We start from the raw sequence: 22,606 nt of genomic DNA, 5'->3' as shown, positions 1-22,606 counted from the left end.
TTCTTTTTTGTGTGTTATGTTTTCCATGTCTGGTCTTTGTCCCTGGATTACGTTTGTTTGATTTCCATTAGAAATTTGGTTCCATTGAATACACTTCCCTTTCCATGGTTATTACAATGTAATTTTTCCTTAGCGTAAAAAAATCAACATAAATCAATATATATAGTCTTCGAAAAATGGGATGTTATTTATAATATCCCGTGTATGAGTTTCGCAACGACGTTGTTCGCACGTAGAAATTAATTTCAAACATTTCATTCTTGCAAAATAAGTCCTTTTTTTCTATATAATTACACCAGTGATCGCTTTTCTGAACTCTCGGATATCCTGCTACTTCATAAAGAATACATATTGTTACGAATTGATGGAAGAGCAAAACATGCCAATATGAAACACTTTTCTGGTTTCGTGTAGGACGTATTTTGATTCGCGTTCACACGCCCATCCCCGTCATTTACAAACGATCACACGTCCCTCCGTTACAGGACTTCGCTCGCTCCCTCCCCGACCTATGTATACAAAACATTCACACGCCCCTTCTCTACAAAACACTCACATGATCCTCCCCTTTCTCTAAAAACGTTTTCACGCCCTATTCAAAACAATCACATACACCCTCCCCACTCTTTACAAAACGTTCATACGCCCCTCCCCGTCCTCTTCACAACGTTCACACGCGTCGCCTCCCCGTCCACAATAAAACAAAACACAACATAGCAACCCTCCAATTACATTGCTAGACAGAAGCGGATACAGATTGGATACACCAAATGATGCTATTCATGCTGATATGGGCTGGAGACCACCCAATGTTAAGCAATAGACGTGTTTTTAGACATTGGGCTAGATGCAATATTATGTATAGTGATCGAATTAATTCAGAAGTTTTTATATGGTCGCATATAAATGCTATAAAGAGAAAAAAACTGGTGTTTTAGAGTAATGTGTAAACTCAAAAAGTGTAATTTTGATGTATATGCAACTTATTATATTATTGTTCAACTTGAAACTTTTTTATTTGATAAATTTACTCTTGAATGGCAAAATAGAATACTGTTACAAAGTAATGGTAGTAAACTACGAACTTATAAATTATATAAAACAAACTATTGTTCAGAGTCGTATCTAACACAAAATATATCCAAAAAAACACAGAAATACATTTGCAAAATTTAGATGTGGTGTTGCTCCTTTAAAAATAGAAACTGGAAGTTATAAAAACAAACCAGTGTCTGAGCGCATTTGTGTTTTTTTAAATTGTAAAGATATTATCGCAGTTGAAAAACATGTTTTAACTTTATGTCCATTGTATGCAGATCTTCGTAATTTATTATTTGAGGAAGCGTGTAAATACGATGAACTGTTTTATACATTATCTGATAACGATAAATTTATTTATATTTTTAATTGTGAAGAATTATGTCCATTAGCTGCTAAAACCTGCTATAATATTTGATGTAGGAGGACTATTTAGTTAACTTTAATAAATGTGCTGTATATTTCTTCTTGTATTTTATTTTGCCTGTGTACATATATGAATATACCTTAATAGTCTCTCATAATTCTTAATAGAATAGCACTTGTACACTGCTTTTCATACTTGTATGTCTTTTATTGTTGACTTTTAAGCATAAGTATGTTGTATAAATTATGATATTTTATATATTGTACAAGTGGTGATACTTAAATAAAATATTGAATCTGAATCTGGGACCATGCAGATGGTCCGCATTGAAAAATACATAGGGGCAAGGATAGCCGTCAACCAAAGGCCTATTGGGTTTTAACATCGCAAACTGGTATGAACCACTAACAAATAAGATAAATAAGTAAAAAACGTGTCAAACATATACTGTTTTATAGAAACAAATAACAGATTATATAAAATTATAATTCTCTTCAAAAGAAATGTCATTCTTCGGCAGTGAATATAATTAACCCACAAATGTCGTCTTTTACTTGGGAATACATAACTTGAGTTTTGCCTACATGTAACTTACGTGAACATATAGATATAATGTTCCAAGGAAAATGGCGTAAATCACTTTGAACTATTTGAATAAAGGCTAGCCTTGGATAGCGACCTAGTCTTAGATTTTGCAAGAAAATGAATAGCCATATTTAAATGAACTTTAGCCTGTCTCTTTCTTCGCCTTCTGAAAAATCTGTCATCTTCGCCTTGTACAGCAGGTTTGCGGTAAGATTTTGATAATTGTGGCTCCCATATTTCAAATAATCTATGAATCATTCCCAGTCCGACAGCTGGCTTCCCCTTACGTTTGTTCTCCTGAGGTTGGTAGGCCGTCTTTGGTCTCTGAACATCTCGAATTTGTCTGACATCCGGTCTACAGGATCCTGCAGTTTGAGGTCGACTTGAGGAGGTAGTTGGAACCTTGCTAGTAATGGATGAAATTGAGCGCGCACTTGGAAACCTGTCGTCAGAATCCTTCCGTTGTACATTCGTCGGTGTGCTTGTAAGCATTCGTCCGACCACAGTTGTTCTTTTGATTAAATCGTGTAATTGTTTGCTTTGCCATTTTGTTTTTGGGGGTGGTGGAATAAACTGAACATCCGAGGGATACTGGTCCTCTACCGTTATAACTACTTTCGACACTCCGTGCATCATGAAACTGTTTTTATCAACTTTTGGGTCCACATGCTTGACAAGAAGAATACAACCGTTTAAAAATTAACGATAATTTTCACAGATTATCCAATCCGTTCCGAGACAGGAGACAGTTTTTAATTAACGAACCATGATTTGAGGAGACACAAAAATTCTTCCAAAATTGATTACTCTGAGTCAAACTAATATTGCTAATCCAAATCAGTCCAACGTATCGTTGCGCAAGAAAATACACAAATATTGATGAATATTTGTCAATATCAATGTTTATATCAAGTCAACAATTTAAATCTTCCAAGTTATGATCATTGTTTCAGATGATCATTTTAAGCCATTCAGTATTGATCGTTCCCTTTGTCTCTCGAACTGAAGATGTAACCGATAAGGCCTAAACTTGTTGTAGAGATGGGATTAGGTCCGAGGAGATCCCGAGATATGAATAAACAAAACACTCGTCATTAGACAAAGCATTATCGGTCAAGCATCTACCGAGACGTACGTGGAGGCTCTGATCACCGTGTTGTCAATCCATAAGCAACACGAACCGACGGGTTTACGCACGGTCACACGTTTTTAGAACCCAATATGGTATAGTTGGTCTAATTATAATCTTTTAAACCTACATGCGTTGTATTGTAATACAATGCATTATCCAGTTTTAATTGTAAGATAGATTACTTAAGTGTTGATACTTTAAAATCTGCATATATTTGGGTTCGTTTTAAAGAAATTATATATTGTTACAACTCGCACGGCATCTGGAATGACAGGATGTTTTATCTTTAAGTTTAAAGTTTCAATTAGAATTAAGCTCTTAAATCTGGTTAACATTTGAAAGAATTAAGACTAAGAAGTTAGAATAACAATATTAATGTATAATAATTGCTTATAACGATAATAATTGTTACCGGTTAATACCTCTAATAAGTCTTGTTTTTCTATGGTAAATAGCCGTCCGGCTATGCCACAAAAGAAGAGTGGTATATAATGAGTAAGCAATTTTCAAATGGCCGCTGGAATTTATTTATTTTGTTCGTACATTCGTGTACGAGTTAATTCAATGGTATTAAATTCATTCATGCCAGAGCTTGTCGCAACTACGCAGACTTTTTGTATCGCGCTAGAATTCTTACAATTAAGCTACTGGAACAGGGTTAGGTTTCTACATGATTTCAGTCATCACTTCAAAAATTTTATGGTCGTCATCATGAACCCGTGGATCATTATGGTGTATCCATCTGCGCTATGGAAACTAATTGGTTCAATGTGTCATAGTTTTCCTTTTCTCTTTCGTCTACCTTGGACTTGACTTTCTATGAGCAACTCGGTGGGCGTTTCTAGAAAAGCAGAGGACGCTTGCCCCACCGGTGCACCTGGTCCATGCTCCCAGTTTTAGTGGAGTCTGAGTTGCTCATTTGTTTTTGTTTTCTTGTATGTAGGATTTTGGTTATTTTGTATTTTTTTGTGTCTGTTTTCCATCTCTGGCCTTTGTCCTTGGATAGCATTCTTTCGACTTCCGCTAGAATATTAGTTCCCTTGATTAATCTTTCAACTTCAAATCTAAGCTGCATAAAATCCATTTTATTGATTCATCCTCCGTCCTGATACCAAAGAATACAACAATGGAGGACACATGTCCCATAACATCTCAATAAAACACACAGCTATTATGAAGCGGTTTGTCCAATCCCAAGTTTTGTAAAGGTGTGGCTGTATTCAATCCCAGCACTTCATTGAGGTCAACTGATTATTTAATGATTTATTTAAGTGCTCCTGGTCCTTTTTCTGGATCTATAGCAATTAACTCTGATATTGCGCTTGGTTATTTATATTGTATTCAGTATTGCTTTATTATAGTAGTTGATTTATATTATAATCCTTAAGTGAGCAGTATAAAGCATTTTTTATTTTAAATAAGGACCCAAACAAAAGGTCTGAATTTGATAAGCGATGTGTGATACCCTTAGCTGGGATGTATCCCCAATGTTAAGTGGCAGTGACACGAAGTTGCTGAAACAGTGCAACGAAAATATGATGTTTCGAATGGCAGACAGAGGTCAAATAGCACACTCTATCCTTTGACGCGTTCGTACAATTATAATCGGAACACCTCAACCTTTCTAGTTCCACAGAAGAAAAACCTCGAAGGCATTAGTCGAAAGAGTCCATCCGGAATTTGACCGATCCATTTATAAAATTATAGTTTTACCTGACTGAAATTTTAACCTATACTTTTTTTCTTAGCTCCTCTATTCGGGCCCAAATTCTTGACAGAGTTATTGTTCTTTATATCTAGTAATATCTAACCAATTTTTTACCGCCACCTGGTGGATAGAACTACTCCGAGTCGCGTATGACTACAATTCCGACATTATTTTAAGAAGAAATTCTCCTTTCTGCATCCGAGGTTATTTTTAGTGTAGCGGAAATGGCCGAGTAGTTCCGATTGGATACAATTACAGTTTGCGTCATCAAAGCATGTACATACTTGTAAGTCATAACAGTCAGCAAATCATAAATAATACAGACATTCGCGTAAAAGAAACGAGTCAAATGGCGTTGCAACATAATAAAACATGAAAGGATCCCAAACTTTAACAGACCGTTCAGAAGAGTTGAATAAACAAATAACTGTAAAGTAACGGATGGACGGTCTTTATACTAATTCTAGCCCCCTCCTTCACGTTGCGTTAACAAACAAGAGGCTATCGAAAAGCCCGAATCGATCACCTGGCAAACCAAGTAAGTAATGGTATCTTACTTTATTATTAGGTTTGACAAAATAATTGCTGAGAGAGCAGCATATATTGATGGATGTTGTAAGTACAACTGAGTACCTAAGGCACTGTAAAATGGTTATCAACATTTCAAAAATTTTAAACGACCAGTTTGTGCTTGAATACAGCACCTGCGTTTGGGACCTACATAATAAAAAAACAAATCAACCAAATAGAGATGGCCCAACGCAGAGCAGCTCGATTCACTTGTAACAGATATCATAACACCAGTTTTGTTTCAGACATGCTAGAACATCTGCAATGGCCAACATTACAGCTTAGGCGTATTCAGACGATGCCAGTGGTATTTTATAAGATCATTCACCTTCAACAGGCAATATATCCAACAAATCTACTTATACCATCTGACAATATAACCAGAAATAAACATCCCTACCATTATAAACATATTCATACAAAGAAAGACACTTATAAATTTTCATACTATCCATATACCATAATTCAGTGGTACATGCTACCAACATCTGCAGTTTCTTGCACTACAGTAAACAGTTTCAAAGAGCAGATCACCACATCTACTCTGTCACAAATTTTCTGAACAGCAAGACATGTACATAGTTTTAAAAACAAAAAGCAAAAACAAAAAGAACAAAAAAAAAAAAACCAAAAAAAAAAAAAAAACCTATCAAAAACAAACAAAACCACTTTTGATTGAAAAAATATTTTCACTGTATATAATTTCCATCGCTTATATTAAAAGTTCTTCTTAAATCTATGCGGTAGCCACGCATGCAAACGGCACTTTATAGTCAGTATAATGATGGAGTGCGGAAATTTGAAGGTAGAGATAGATAGATAGATAGGATACCCTAAGGAACAACCATGCCGAGTTTCATTCCAATTGGTGAAGCAGTTTCAGAGATGTTTGAAAAAAGCTAACGACGACAGACGACGACGGAAGTGATGAAAATAGCTCACACGACCTTTAGGCCAGGTGAGCTAATACTGGACAATTATTTACATACATCTCGTTATTGAAGAGTGGATTTTGACATTGTTAAAAATGTTCTCGACAATAAACTATGGCCGCAGGACATGGAGGTCCCTAGAGAATCGTACTACAAAAAATGGTTTTAAGGTTTAAAGCACTAACCGCATTGTTAGCGAAAGGGGGGGGGGGTATTACTCAGCCATGGACAGAAAAAAACTTTGTCTAAAAAAATAAATAAAATGCTTCCCAGGGCGCAGCTAGGAGGGCGAACCCTGAACAGAAGGGGAATTATAACGAGAATGGATGTGGTGAAAATGTCAAAGAGACAACAGCCCCACCGGAATGAAGAAAGTCGGCCAAAGGCCACCATGGGTTTTCAATGAATGACGACGAAATCCTCAAACCACAGGGCAGGCTGGAGCTGCGCCTAAAATATTATACACAGGTACATCGAAAGAGTTGCCCCTACATACTCAAGTAACACAAACATAAAAATCAACATAAACTAAAGGCGAAAACGAAACAAGACATACAGTGGCCAGAAATTCCTGACTTGGGACAGGCGCGACAAATGCGGTGGGGTTTAAGTACTTTGACGCAATCACAACCCTCCCCCTTTAAAATCTTGCCACTGTTGAAAAAAAAATATTACACTATCAAACACACCTAAGAAATCGGTTCAAAAAGCCTTCTTTGGTGGTATGGTACAAACGAGATCTTTTAATATCAATATATTGTCTGGACATCCCTCATTCCTAAAGGGTTTAAGTCTTAACCTCCAAAGTCAATTCCAATTCGACATTTCATGGAAAAATATAAGACATTCATATGCTTTTAAAGAAATTAAAGTTAAATTCTAAAATGATTCAAATGCTGTTGGCCTTTGATTACAAAACGGTTCAGGTCACAAACCTAAAGATCGATACCTACCTTCCTTTTGTGGTTTGAAACCTTGTTATGAATTTAGTAATTAAAAGATAAATCAACTAAAGGGTGCACTATACAGTTACATTAAGGCGCACTGTTTCGCACACCAAGTTACCCCGGTCAAGTTTTGTAAAACTTGAAATTAAAAGCTGAATTTTGTTGGATACATTGTTTAAATGTAGTTAAGCATTTATACATAGACAGATGTAATATAGGTAATGGTAAACAGGTGTAATTTAAAGGAAGAATGGTATCCGGAATGTTTCAGTCCCCTGCCGTATTAGGTTCTCTCCTCAGCATCAGATGGCTGATTTTCAAAATACCTTGGAACTAAAATTGTGAGAGAATGAATCGAAAAGGGTCTTATTATTTTAACCCTTTTTCCACCTACTCCATGCATGCTTTCATCCTGTGGTAGTGTCTAAGTGCCTGATGTTCTATAAAACATAGTAATTGGCTGTTAGTTTTGGAAAGGCACCCCTGATTTGTACTAATATTTTTTTCAGTATGTTACCATGGCTACTGGATTTTATAACAATAATAATAATGACCTAACTGTACTGTACTACCAAATACTCAAATCATCGAACAAAAACCATGCAAGTGTAAACGTTAGACGGCACAGACGACTGCGCAACGCCATTATACGACCGCTGAAAAAGGTCGATCAAAACAAAAATTATCCCAGCCCTAAATCGATAATAAAATGGGCGACGCCTAAATACATTAGAAATTCTTTACATACAATACCGTAAAACAAGGATGACGAGACATTGACGATCACCATTTAACTATCACTCGCAGAGTAAATGGAATTAATCCTGCATTGGATCTTGCAGGATGCACCGACTCAACAAATTAAAAGTATGACTCACTCGTACTTTTTATAATGTAGCGTAATGTTTCAATGTGTGAAGAAAGTATGGCGTATACTTTCATCACACATTGAAACATTACGCTACATTATAAATAGTACGAGTGAGTTCCTGTTATAGACGGTTGGTTCTTGAAGCTCCATGAAACCCTAACTGATCGATCACCTAAAAGCAACAGAAAATTTACTTGTACATGCACCCACAGGGACTTGAATCATTCAAAGTGAAGAATATTGGTGAAACCCAAGACGGCGGACTGTTTCCCTTGTGCTTTTTTAGTGTATGGCCATTGATAGTATTTTTTGCTAATTGAATGAATCTAACTCGTGACCTCAAGTCCTTGTCCATGCACCATACTACGGAGCCCTACTGTGTGACCAGATATTCCCTATCTTAGCTGCTCATCGTCGGACGAACACGGACCAGACATCAGTTTAGCTCTCCATAAATGAGTTCTTTAAAAAATTCAATGTCTGCTGTTGTACCAAATTTCCAATCCTGTTACAGATATTGATCATCAAGCAAAATTTATTTGATCGTACTCATATCCTTAGTTAAATGGTCTACTTATTGTATATAAATTATAAATACCTATGGATTTTTAAATATTGCATAACACATAATGCTATAATCAATTTTAAACCCCATCAAAATATTTTTACAATTATAATGGAAACTAAGAAACGATCTAAATAGGAACATTGTAATTTCAAATACAAAATGTTTATCATATTGCACTAAAATATCTCTTACAAAAGCACTAAAATAAAGGCTTTAAAGGATGCATGATTGTATCTGGTTACATAAATAGCAAATTAAAACGATTAACAATTAGTAAATAATTTTGTCAATTTCCAGTAAGCTTCATTATTCCATTGCAATTCAAACTATTACGAAAATTATACAAACAAACTGAAAAAGATAGGGGAACATCAGAAATCTATTTTAAGTCATAGCCCATAAAGGAAATAACTGATGAAAACCATTGTTATCCAATGAATGCAGTACAGTATAAGTACATAGGCTGAGGTAACCCCCACCCTCACTGATCAACTCCAATAAGATTTTCAGATACGTACCCTTATACCTCCCATTTACAATTAATTATTGCAAAAAGAGCATTTTTATACTTTCTTTTGCTTCATCAAACTTCTTCGTTCCACAGAACGAAATAAATTAACGTATTAAGATATGGTACCAGTATTGTATTGCATATCCCTGAGCAGGTGTACGTCAAAACATGGATGCTATAAAAATATAGTGCATTTTCTTTTTGCCTCTCTACAAACTAATATTTTGTCAAAAGATATGAACAATGAGTTATAAAATAGAGCAAACATCACACTGTAAGATGAAGAACTTTTTAAAAAGAAAATCTAACATGATATCATAAAAATGTTCCACTGAAAAGGTTGGTTTGGTGAGTGCAAAACGAAAGTGAAAGTAGGGAAAATGGCTATTTATAGTTCGAGACTACTTTTCTGTCCGATCTTCGTGGACTCACCCTATTTTCTTTGCGGGAAATTATTTTTTCACATGTCTTTAGAAATGCTACATAAGTGAAAGTTTTATTGAATCAATTTACATATTTTTAAAAAAAATCCTAAAAATATGCACTTCACTATAGAAGTCTATGGGAAAATTAATACGATACTGAGACCAAATCACCATCAGCTCAGGTGAGTTCATGAATTCGTATAATGACTGAAACAGGGAATTCTGGGATTAGTAGATGGGGCTTTGAGTAAATCATTCCACCATTACCAGAAGAGCATGGAAGATTACACTATAATATTTAAGTCTAAACATTGAGGTATACAAAAACTGACATGTAAAAATGTTGAAAATGCAAGAAAAGTTGGATAATGAATTGTCTGTTTTAAAAAAAATTCAATAGGTAAAATGTTAAAAAATGTTACTGTATATTCAGAAAACATTGTGAATTTTAATAATTAAGAATAAATTAATTTGAGATAAATACTGTAATCTGATTGTTTAAAATAATTTTGTTACCTCAATGGATAAAAAAATATTGACACGCCCCTATTCAGAGCTACTTTTCTCATGTTTAAAGATAAAATATATTTTAAAATATATATAATTTATAAGAATTGGCAATAATGAAAATTTTGTCTATTGAAAAATAACATAAACTTTCCATGTGCATATTTTGTTTATTGCACTATGCACTATGAAAAATTTTTTTTATTTTTTAACAGACAAAATTTTTATTATTATCAATTTTTAAGAAAAATATGATAATAATTTCCCCGATATAAAAAAAAACCCTCTCATTTTGAATATCAATAAAAACTATTTCTCAGCTTAATCATTGCAATTGCACAATACTTGTATCAATAAATGAATTACTGAAATCACCATAATTTCTGAGTTTACAGCATATGGATTTCCATAGAAACATGACCACTGACCACCTTCAAAAAGTCTCATGACCATGTTATGGAAAAATTAGAACCTAAAGGTAGATTAAGCTCAGATAAATATAACTTATAATACTTCTGCCTATATAAATATTCTATATCAGTAGAAGTCTCTGTTATTCTATTAATTGACACTGATGATGGTTTGAAGCTTACACCATGAAGAACAATATGATCAAACATCAGGCCATTAATAGCATCAGTTGTGTTATGGATGACAGTAAATGTCAGTTTGTTATCCTTAACTGAAGCAGTGGCTTCATAATAGTTGTCGTTTTCAAATGTATCAATTGTTTCCCCATCATCCCAGTATATTTTTCCTGCAGCCTGATTGTTTTTATCAAGAGCAATAAGTAGTCCCATTTCTTGTTTCCTGCTAAATACAGTTGTATTAGCATGGTGTTGTGTATGAATTATTGAACCACCTCTGATGAAAATTGGAATTATATCTTTGGGGGCTGGAACAAAATGTTTTCTGTTAACCTGTTGAATTTCTTTACCTGTGTAATAATCATACCAGCGACCATCAGGAAAATAAACTTCCTTTTTAGTTTCTCCTTGCTTTAAAACTGGTGCAAACATTAAATCAGTACCCCACATGAATTGTGTATCTATATCCCATGTATTCATATCTGATGGGAAATTATGAACCAGAGATCTAATAACAGTTCCGCCATTTCTGTGAGCTTCAGCAAAAAGATGGTACAGATAGGGCAGGAGGTAATATCGTATTTCCATTACATGTTTAGATGACTCTGCCACCTCTTGACCAAAATATGCAGGGTCTTGTGGCTTTGTTCCTATTGTATTATGGTTTCTAGAAAATGTGTAGAAAGCACCAAGTTGCATCCATCTTTGACAAAGTTCAGCAGTTGAATCACCAAAGAATCCACAAATGTCTGCTCCAATGTATGGAATTCCGAACAAATTGAATTCCATAATTCCAATAACAGAGAAATGAAGATCAGGCCATTCACTATTGTTATCTCCCAGCCAATGTCCAGCATATTTGCCACTAGATGGGTATGTTGAGCGACTAATCACCATTCCCCTCTTATCATGTCCTACCGCTTGTCTGAGGCCATTTAATGTTGGCTGTGTCTGACTCCAACCATACAAACTATGGACATTATAATGTTGGTAAACTCCATCATTTTGCAGTGCTACCATACATAAAGTCTTATCTGATAACTTTGGACCATAAACTCCTCTAGGTTTGTATGGAGGTTCATCTAGTTTTGAATGTGGACATTTCAATGTCCAGTAGGGCTTAGCACTCTCAGGCCAATTAAAAGGACGATCCTCATTAGTTCCAAAATTTGCTGGCTCATTCATATCAATCCAGAGACCATCAAAAGGTAATTTGTTGTGATGTTCAATAATAAGATCTTTCCAGTATTCATGGGTTCTATTATTAAGGAAGTCAGGGAAAACAACTTTACCTTTAGGCCAAACATAGCCCAGCATGTCTGTTCTGTTGTACTCACTGAAGTCTGGATGGGTACTATCCGGCCATTTTATAAAAACATCTTGTTCAAGACCCTTTTGGTATGGTGGATAATTAGTAACATTGGTGATTAATGCTGGATCTAAGATGATGATGAAGTGCATCCCTTTACCTTGCAGCTCTTTTACATAGTCTGAAAGACCATTAAATTTTATTGTATCTATTGTGAAGTCCTTTCTCTCATCCATGTGATCTATGTCAGCATATTGAACATCAAATGGTATTTCTGCTGCAATTGTTCTCTCAGTTGCCGCTTTCAAAGTTTCCAAATTGTTGTAGCCATATTTACACAGCTGGAAGCCAAGTGCCCAGTAAGGTGGCATGTATGGCTTTCCAATAAGTGACCCTGTATATTGCCTAATAACATCTTCTGGAGTAGGTCCAAAGAACAGATAGAAATCCAGAATGCCACCTACTGTTCTATATGTCAAGGATGGGTAGGGCTGAAGTACAACCTCCATGGCATTACTATTTAGCAACAGAACCCCGTGAGCATTGCCATCCTCTTCAACACACATGTAAAATGGATGAACACCATAAAGATTGGCATAGTCTCCCCAGTTCACACCATTATCTCTAGAAAACATTGGCCAACGTTGGTATTCAAAATTATGGCGGAAACTCTTGTGTCTATTTTCACCAAAACCATAAACATTCTTAGATGGAAGTTTTGTTACAAACTGTAAGAACTGATCAGCATAGGTAAGTCCACCTACAGACGTATCCCATATGAGGGTTGATGTATTTGTCCTTTGCACTTTAAGGTTAAATATCCCATGTTTATCATTATTATGGTGTACAGTATAAAATTCTGGCTTTTCGTTGTTTGGTATTTTGTTAAAGTTAACAGGAACCTCATATCTATCATTTGCAGGATCAATAATTTTTACTTGTAATATTTTATCAGAATGTCTTGTTATGATCATTTGAATATTTTCAATATCACCTTCAAACATTTGAGATTTATTTTTCCATTTAAGATCAACAAATTCAGCATTAAGTGTAGAGTTGGATCGGCCAGTTTGAGTGTACCCATAGATTGACGTATTAACATAGCAATATGCAGCGGACGGTATTTCATTTAAAGGTTCCCATATGCAACCCCTTCTAATACATTCCTCCATATTCTTCTGATTGAAAGAATCAGACTTATTATCCATATCTGGAAAACAATCAACTCTAGAAACTGCCTCCATTAATAAATCTTCTTGCATTTTCTTATTTTTCCACTGAACAATAAAAGTTTTGTGAAGTGGCAGATTCAAATTAGTGACTCTAACAACATTGTTTTCTTTTGTAAAGTTGACATTAGCTTGAGGATGTTCTTGGTCATTGACATAGAAATAGACATTATCCCAACTAGTGTCAATGCCTAAAATTTCAATATTATCGATAACAACACCATGTGTTCCTTCTGTAGAGTTTTGGTAGACATCCATACTCAACATCCCATTTCTACATGCAAACACTCCTTGGAAGTATTTTCCATTTTTATAATTATCTTTTCCATCTCCATCATCCCAATATATGACTCCAGAAGCATATGTATAGTACTGATCACTTGTCAGAGCCACTCTCAGTGTTATTGGGTTTTTACGACTGAAATGTGTGTTATTGGCTGGTGTCTGCATTGGTATAACAAAGCCACCTCTAATGTGAAGAGGTATGGGAGAGTCTGCATCCACATTCATCTCATAGTAATTTGAGGCAGAGTATTTTACTTCTTTTAAAGTATACCAGTCATACCATGTTTGTTGAGGGAGGTAGTACTTTAACTTTGTTTGACCTTGTCTCAGGATGGGTGATATCATCAAAGCAGAACCCCATAAGAATTGTTCATCAATACCATAAGTCTCTTCATCATCAGAGAACTCCATGAATAATGGTCTAATAACAGTTTTCCCAAAGTTATTATATGTCCCATGTGCTTGGAAAAATAGCGTGTGTAGATATGGCAGCAGCCAGTACCTTGTTTCTATAGCTTGTCGAGCAGCTTTAGTGACATTATCATTGAAAGCAGCTGGATCTTGATCAATAGTACCCAATCCATTGTGATTTCGACTAAATGTATAGAATGCTCCAAGCTGCATCCATCTTTTGCAAAGTTCGGCATTGGAATCACCGAAAAATCCACAGATATCAGCACCAATGTAGGGTATTCCAAACAAATTAAATTCTAAGATGCCAATTATTGATAACTTCACATCTTCCCACACTGCTGAGTTATCCCCAAGCCAGTGTCCTGCATACTGTCCACTACCAGGAAATGGTGAGCGAGAGATGACAATTCCTTGTTTCCCGGTTGCAGCCTGTAAAGCATCTAATGTAGGTTTTGATTGGCTCCATCCATACAGATTATGAACATCATAATGCCTATACTTAGCATTTTCTCCCTGTGTAGCTACCATACATAATGTCTTATCAGAGATACGATTGAAATAATTTGATTTCCGATCATCATAGAGGAAAGTGGCCATTGTTCTATATGGTGGGTCCTCATATTTATCCCCCTTGTTACATTTCAGACTCCAATATGGCCTATCTTTCTCAGGCCAGTTCCATATTCGGTCTTTATTTGTATCGAAGTTAGCTGGTTCATTCATATCAATCCATAACCCATTAAATGTTAGATTTGTATCATGATGCTTTTTAATCAATGACATCCAGACTTCGTTGGTGGCATTTTTTAAAAAGTCTGGGAAGGCAACTTTCCCTTTTGGCCAAACCTGTAAAAAATTGATGTCAAGCTATATTATATACTTATATATAATGTAAGTATTATATACTTACTAGAAAACTATGAGCAATGCTTACTAAAGTGGATGCTTCATTATATGCATAGAGTAGGGTATGCAATTTAAGTCATGTTGAAAATGAAGAACATTTCTTACTCCACTGTCCTCATTATGAACAAGAAAGACTAAAATCAATTGATAATTTTAAATACTTTGGTTCCTGGCTATGCAGATTACAATACTGGATCCAAAATCAATATTCTTTTAAATAGTAAATCACAAACTATTTTGAGAATGTCCTCCATATTTATACTGAATTGCTTTGAAATTAGAGATATAAGTCTCCAATAATACTGAATAAGACAGAAATATTAACCAATTATTATGTTATACCTTAAATTTATCATGTTTCACTGTAAAGTACATTTATTGTTGTAATAGGCCACAACCATCCACTGTAATTAAGTTTGTGCCAATAAAGTACAATGTATTTGTATTTGTATTTGCATCTTATGACATCCAAATTTATTTCAAGCAAACCTCAAATAGAAAATGCATATCCTCATTCCATCTATGAAAGTCTCACTAAAATCCATGCAGTGGTATGGGAGGAGTAACAATTAAGAGAATGTATCTCTCTTGATAAAGGAAAAATGGAAAGAAGGACAGACATGGTGATAACAGGAAGTCCCCCAAAATTCACATTAGGCAATGATTGAAACCCCCTCCCCTAAAAAAAAAATAAAGGAATACTAACAAACAAACCAAATAACATTTGGATCAAAATCTAAAATAGGATGATCACATCTACAATATGCAATGATTATTCTGTACAAGTTATCCTATCACTATTATCCCAATCTTGCAAGTGGCATATGGAGTGGACATCTGCTCCTTTAAAAATAAAAATTGCATGGAATTTTAATATTCCATAAATTATACCCCTAATAAATTATAGCGATTAATATATATAAATTTAGTCTGAGCTATCACCTTAACCTATAATTGAGAATCTGGTACTGCGAAACAACAGGTGAAAATACACAGCAATCTTGAGTTTAACAAGGAATTAATCCAGATTCTATGTGTAGACATATCTTAAATTTATTTACATATCCAAGTAATGCTCCCCTTTCATTAGAGCTGTTTTCTGGTACGTCATAGTTCTCTGGCCACATAATAAAAGCATCTCTTGCATTCATCTCCTCATATGGCTCATAGCCAGACACATTGGATATCAAGGCAGGGTCCTATAAACATAGTCATTCATTAGTTAAAAATACCATAATATCAAATCTAATACAGTGTAACTTGTCTAAACTGTTTGGGACTGAAGCATTTATATAGTTTATGTAGGGCTTCATTCTACACAGATTTATACTGTATAGATATCTGAAGTAAAACTGCCATACAAGTTTGGTGTTCAGTGTAATCAGGGCTTAGAGTAGACATATTTCACTGAACAGGATAGAGCACTTTAAGATTAGACTCGATTGATGGATCACTTAAACAGATTCTGTCTTGTATTAAAGTTGCCGGGCCAGAGAGGTATTAATTGTGTAAGCTCCCACATTCAATAGCCTCCAGGAAAACATATCATCTTGCCGTAACAAGATATTCAGACTTCGAGCCAAATAATTTCGATTTTCAGAGCTGCCAATCTCAATTTAAAAAGAATAGTTAGGCTGGGTCTGCAGGAGTTTTTTGTAAGAAGCAGACATTTTTTGTTTTATAAAGCTTGTACACGAGCTTGATTGAAATCTATGAGAATCATTTTGTATTTTTGTAAATACATTACTGGCATAGCCGTAAAGACTAAGAAGCAAATTTTACTAATTCAAAAACTGGAAAAGGTCATGACGATGAAGAAAATCAAGAGTTTCATTTTTTTCGCTTAAAATTGGAAATCATAACATTTTCTACCTTATTTGTACAGTGTATTTAAAAGGCCAAAATTGGAAGACTTATACTATAATAGTATTAAAGGGTTGGCAGCTTTGAATTTCTGCCCATATGCTCATGCTTGGCAGAAGAAGTAGATATTACAATTGTTCAATTCATGGGAGGATTCAGGAAAGGGAATAACACCCCCCCCACCCCCCAAAATAAAAAAAAAAAAAAAAAAGAAAAAGAAAGAAAGAAAGAAAAAACAACAAAAAACCAAAAAACTAAACAAAACAAAACAAATATTGTTCCTCACATCTGAGTTAATTATCAGATTTTTAAATTGAAACCATTTAATTTGGTTCATTTCATTTCCAATATGTCTGGCTCACTTAAAAATAATTTGTTATATTCACTAAGTGCAGGTGTATCAAGCATTTCACTATTTGTATAAAGTTTCATAATAATATGATCAAATTGTAACAGAAAGAAACCTCTGAAATCTGTTTGTGCTCTGACTTCATTTGTAAGCACGAATACTATAAATAGAACTTATATAAAAATTACCAGTATAGTTATAGTACTCATTCCACCGGCCTGTAATGACCTGAAATACTGATTTAAATCAGGGAAGTCAACATCATTAATTGTAAAATCCATTCTCTCATCCATATGGTCAATATCTACGTACTGTATATCCTGAAAAAAAAAATACAGAAAAAATAATGTGACAAGAGATATACTTAACATGTTGAACCTTAAGATTATCTCAGTTTGCAGGCATAAAAAGTTATCCTATTTCATCTTTAAAGGACAGACAATACCATTCCTATATACAACAATAAAAGAAAATTAGAAATTCTGTGAGCAAGCTAATGTGACAAAGAAAAAAAAACAGCCTTGAATATGGACTTAAACACTCAACGTTTATATGGGATTATCCATATTTGTAGGCATCTAACAGTAACTATTGTTTATGCCTGTATATAGAACTATTATTTTGTATTATCTCCCTTCAGATGCATCTAACAGACAGTTGATTCCATATTATACTCTATCTTTTGAACATACCAATGGTATTTTAGCTTCTAGTGTTCTATCAACTGCTGCTTTCAGATTAGTAATATTATTGTAACCATAGCGACATAACTGGAAACCCAAACTCCAATATGGTGGCATAAATGGTCTTCCAATCATCTGAAAGTTTATGTATGAATAAGTTTTTAATACTATAAAAGTTCTTTTTGCATTTTTTAAATCAACCTAATGTCTATTTTTATTGTGAATCTACATATGTGACTCAAGTACACAAAATAAAATACATGTACTAATATTTAATAAGAATATTTCTAAATTAATTAAAGATGAACTGCAATGAAAAGCACATAAGTCTAAGAAATAGATAAGATGGTTAAAATAGCACAATATATCATAATTACTACAGACAAAAAAATACTGTGTAGAATCTTTTTCAGAACAGTAGAAATTGATTATCCAAGACTGCTTTCACAAAAATATTGAATGTTTTGAGTCAATTCAGGTCCTTTATAATATCATTAATTAAATTTGTTATTTACTAACCATTTTACAGAAGGATATACACTTTATCCTTCTACTGAGTAAAACAAGGAGTTGTAATTTCTATGTTGTAATTGTTCATTTAACCTATGAATAGACTAAATCTAAGACAAGATATTTACCAAATTACTGATTTTTGTTTTCAGTACTTTCAATGCACATTTCTGGTAGACCAGGACACAAAATGTGCAAATTTCAATCAAGATAATATATCTTAAGAAGCAATGAAAATTTGGATTTTTATCTAATAATATATACTGAATTCTTCTTCCTAGATTTATGATATTAGACTACTCCTTTATAACAATATTACATTATATTTAAGGAAAACTTTAGGATTAAAATTCATTGCTCTTAAAAAGTTGTAAAGCCATCTTACATTGACATAGTCAGTGACAACACCATCTGGTGTCAATCCCATAAATATGTACATGTCTAAAACACCTCCTATAGTCCTGTAAGTCAGCATAGGTAATGGAGAAAAGGAGTATTCTGAAATATCAAAGATAGTGTCAACTAAACCATTGATAAAAAAAAAACAAAAAAAATCGGAATACTCTATCTCTAATCTGTCTAGGTACACTAACATACACAATATCAGCTAACATCTGAAGTCTTTACTTAGTAGATAGCTAACAGATTTCTAAAATAAATTATTGAAATGGAACAAAGTTCAAAATGTATCTGTAACCAATCACTACACACTCACATACCCAAAAATGATCATAATATAAGGAAGTGTTGAGAAGTCCAGAAATGTGTCATTTGAAGAAATTTCCTAAGTCAAGGCCTGTAATTACTTTGTCAAAAATTAATGAAACTGAACATAACATCAACTTTGTCACACATCAGTACAGGGTTACATACAAAACTCTATCACAATATCCGAAAGCATTCAGAAAAAAGCAAATCTTTGTCCAGTCTTAATAAATATTAATCTCTTGAATAACTTGTAAAGATCATACTAGACTTATCCAGAGAGAACTTTTGTTCAGTGGATGAATAACCTGGGCTCAAGATGTTGATTATCCCCCTTTACAACTATAAATTCTGAATTTTACATGGAATGACTATACCTTGTGAATTACTGTTGACAATAAGAACACCATAAGCTTGGCCTGGTTTGTCTATACACATGTAGAATGGATGTACACCATAGTGATTCTGGTAGTTCTGTTTAAAGAAAAAAACGCATAAATTAAATATTTAGTTGCACATCTTGCCATCAGTGGCAGCTGAGATTTTTGTGGCAAGAATTTTCTCCATCATTCCATATAATGAAAAATGGCAAAGTCCCATGAAGCAAGAAGTTGATATCTTATAGTAATACATATCATACCGCATATATAAAGCCACATACAAAATCTGAAATCAATTTCCTCTGTTGGGATTCCAGAACATTACGATGAACTAAGGATGAATGGAACGATAGAAGGACATACGGATGAATGAACAAGGTAATTTTCAATATTCCACCTACTCTTGGAGTATATTTGACCCACTTCTTGAACAAAGATTTTTAACTAGATATAAAATGCAATGGCTGTACATGTGGCGAGACGTCTATTAAACTAATAAGTACAGCACATATGTTAAGCAGATGAAATTAAAATACTTATATCAAAGATCAAAAGTTCAAATTTCAATAACATTTCCCCCATTTTTTTTTTTTATAAAATGTTCAATCAATGCTCAATGCATTTAATTTTTTAATTCAGTTGTTTTTGACAAAAATGTGATTCTTAATTCTCTGCCGTACTTGTACCATGACAACTGAATATGAGAATCACAGTAATCCTTTACTCTGAAAAGTCTGAATGTATAGTACCTGATCCCCAGTTGGCTGATCTCTAGCAAACATGGGCCATGTCTTCCAATTCAGATCATGTCTGAGGGAGCCATGAACATTTTCTCCAAACCCATACACATTGGTAGATGGAAGCTTGGTAGCTATCTGTATAAACTGATCTTCAAATATCATGCCACTGACAGTGGTGTCAAACCTATCAATGCAAGGGAGATAATACCACAAACACAGTTATGTAAGCTTACTCATATCCTCATCTGTGTACATAGTGCTCTTTTATATATTATAGGGTGTTAAAGTTCACTAGAACAGATACTGGTTTTCTCCAACTACAGGGACATCAGACACAATGACTTACATAAACAATATTGCAGAAAAGTCTGAAAAATCATTAAATCAACAAATAAAATGCAATTCTGTCTGTTTTATTTATCCTACTCAAACAGTAACATGAAAAAAGTGACACTAGTTCTCCGCAGGGAGTCTTTATTGAAATATGTTGTACCAGTAATTAAAAAAAGCTGTTCTCAACAAGGCAAAAACTTCCTATAAACCTATCTGAAGTTAATAATGAAGACTCAATCTATGGATGTCAAGTCTGGTTAAAAAAGGATCAAAATGAGAGCTATTTCTAATAGCATCTCAAGAAAAAAACTTACAAGACACTACCACCTCCAAGTCCTTTCCTGACCACTTGGAAATGGAATGGATTACTGTTTATCACTTTGAAGTTGTACCACAGGTGTATAGCTCTATCGTTAGAAATATCTACTACTAGTGGAACCTCGTATCTGTCAGCATCAGCATCAAAAAGCTATAAACCAATGCATTCCATGAACATAAAGCTACTGAAGTAATGGCACCATTTTGAGTAATATCTAAAGATAATTCTACATATAATTTTGAGGGTACTTTTATCCTTTTGGTATCAATTGTCTTTCTTAACTTATAAAAATATGTATGGTCATTTATTCAAGAATTTGTTGAATATCTAGAATACTTTATCTAACAACAAAATTTTTCATCTTCCTAATAATAAATTCAGTTAGAAGAAACCATGAAAAACCATGAAAATTATATCCCAAATCAATAATTCTTTCACAGAAAAATAGACATAAAGGAGCAGACATATTTTGAAAACATGAGTTAATATGCAAATCACAGGTGTTAGTCCTGACAAATTGATATTGACATCATGCAAGTATAAAAAAAAAACAAAAAAAAAACATCATTACTATATACTTTCACTTAAGAGAGTATAATAAATCCAGCTATATTGCTTATCACACCCAAGAAGGGACACAATGAAAAAAAAGAATACAAAAACACCTTAATAGATACCTTTATTCTAAGTATTGTTGTCTCCCTCATCTCAACCCTCAGAATGGCATTTTGTATAGGACTTCCAAATGGGGATTTCCCCTGCCAAGTCAAGTGGTAATCAGTGCCTAACTTGGTCGGGGTAAAATTAGTCATTCGATACCCAGTGGTGGGTTTATAATAGCATGATGGACTCATTGATGTTGTTAGGTTGTAGATACAATTACGTTCTTCACATTTTTCTTTAGTAACAATATCAACATTTCCTAGTCTCTCAGGGTAACAGTCTATACGATTGTTCTCTTCATCAGTGCTGTTTCTGTAAAACATAATACTGTCCTGTAAAATGTGCCGTCTTCAATAGTTCAAAATCGAAGTTTTACATGAACAACATCTTTAATATCAACAAATATCTTTATACTTCTTAGCAAGCACATTAAAATGTTAATATTGACAATTGAGGGTTAAACAAATCTAAATCAATACATGGCTGAATCAGAAAATTCACAAAATGTAAAATGGGGAAATATCTTGATAAATTTAACCATTGTCCAGTGTCTAGAAAGTTTTATACATACTTATCCATTCAAACTTTGTGAAAAGTCACTTCCAGGCATTACTGTGAAAGTACTTAAATTCGTGAGATACCAATATTCATGGATTTCGTGGTTGACTCAAATCACAATATATAACTCCTGACGAAATACACATTTTCTTTTTATAAGTACTATGGAAAATGTCAAACTACAAAATTAAGAATCCACGAACCAGTGATTTGTCTGCAATCCATGAAAATTGAAATCAAGAATTGAAGTACTTCCACATAACATGGCAAGTTTTATATTTCCATACAATGCAATGATAAGTCATTTACCTTGTCCAGGAAAAGCTGAACCAGTCCTTCAGTTTCTTATTTAATCCTGAAAGTTTCAGAACCTTCAAATAAATAGAAAAACTGCTATACTTAGCTATACACAACTGCAGAATCTTACAATTTTAGTTTTAAAATTCATTAATCATAATAAAAAATTATGATGAGTCCATGTAACTGAGATGTAAGTGGATAACTGGTACAAATTACTAGCAGATTTGGAACAATAAGATCATTTTTTGTTATATTTTGAAAATTTCATTCATTTTGGCAACTATTGTTCATACATTATACAATGTTATATAT

At 33.9% G+C, this 22,606-nt stretch overlaps 1 protein-coding gene across 1 annotated transcript in view; it reads right to left on the bottom strand.

Annotated features, from left to right (window-relative positions):
* Positions 1-1,841: 1,841 nt before the first annotated feature.
* The window catches only part of LOC148629947 (maltase-glucoamylase-like), a 66,889-nt gene continuing 46,124 nt past the window's right edge, over positions 1,842-22,606 (bottom strand). The window contains exons 23-32 of the mRNA XM_088560121.1: positions 22,304-22,365; positions 21,451-21,748; positions 20,769-20,923; positions 20,131-20,305; positions 19,379-19,475; positions 18,682-18,794; positions 17,796-17,921; positions 17,292-17,423; positions 15,953-16,090; positions 1,842-14,831 (exon numbers count right to left, since the gene is read on the bottom strand). Of these exons, the coding sequence (XP_088416247.1) occupies positions 10,605-14,831; positions 15,953-16,090; positions 17,292-17,423; positions 17,796-17,921; positions 18,682-18,794; positions 19,379-19,475; positions 20,131-20,305; positions 20,769-20,923; positions 21,451-21,748; positions 22,304-22,365 (5,523 nt within the window). The 3' untranslated portion in view covers positions 1,842-10,604. The remainder of the gene's footprint in view (positions 14,832-15,952; positions 16,091-17,291; positions 17,424-17,795; positions 17,922-18,681; positions 18,795-19,378; positions 19,476-20,130; positions 20,306-20,768; positions 20,924-21,450; positions 21,749-22,303; positions 22,366-22,606) is intronic.

This window comes from Perna viridis, chromosome 1 (assembly GCF_037379345.1).
Source record: "Perna viridis isolate PV_CMFRI_1.1 ecotype Kerala chromosome 1, ASM3737934v1, whole genome shotgun sequence".
In the NCBI taxonomy this organism is placed as follows: domain Eukaryota; kingdom Metazoa; phylum Mollusca; class Bivalvia; order Mytilida; family Mytilidae; genus Perna; species Perna viridis.
This window is presented reverse-complemented; position numbering and strand designations above follow the sequence as displayed.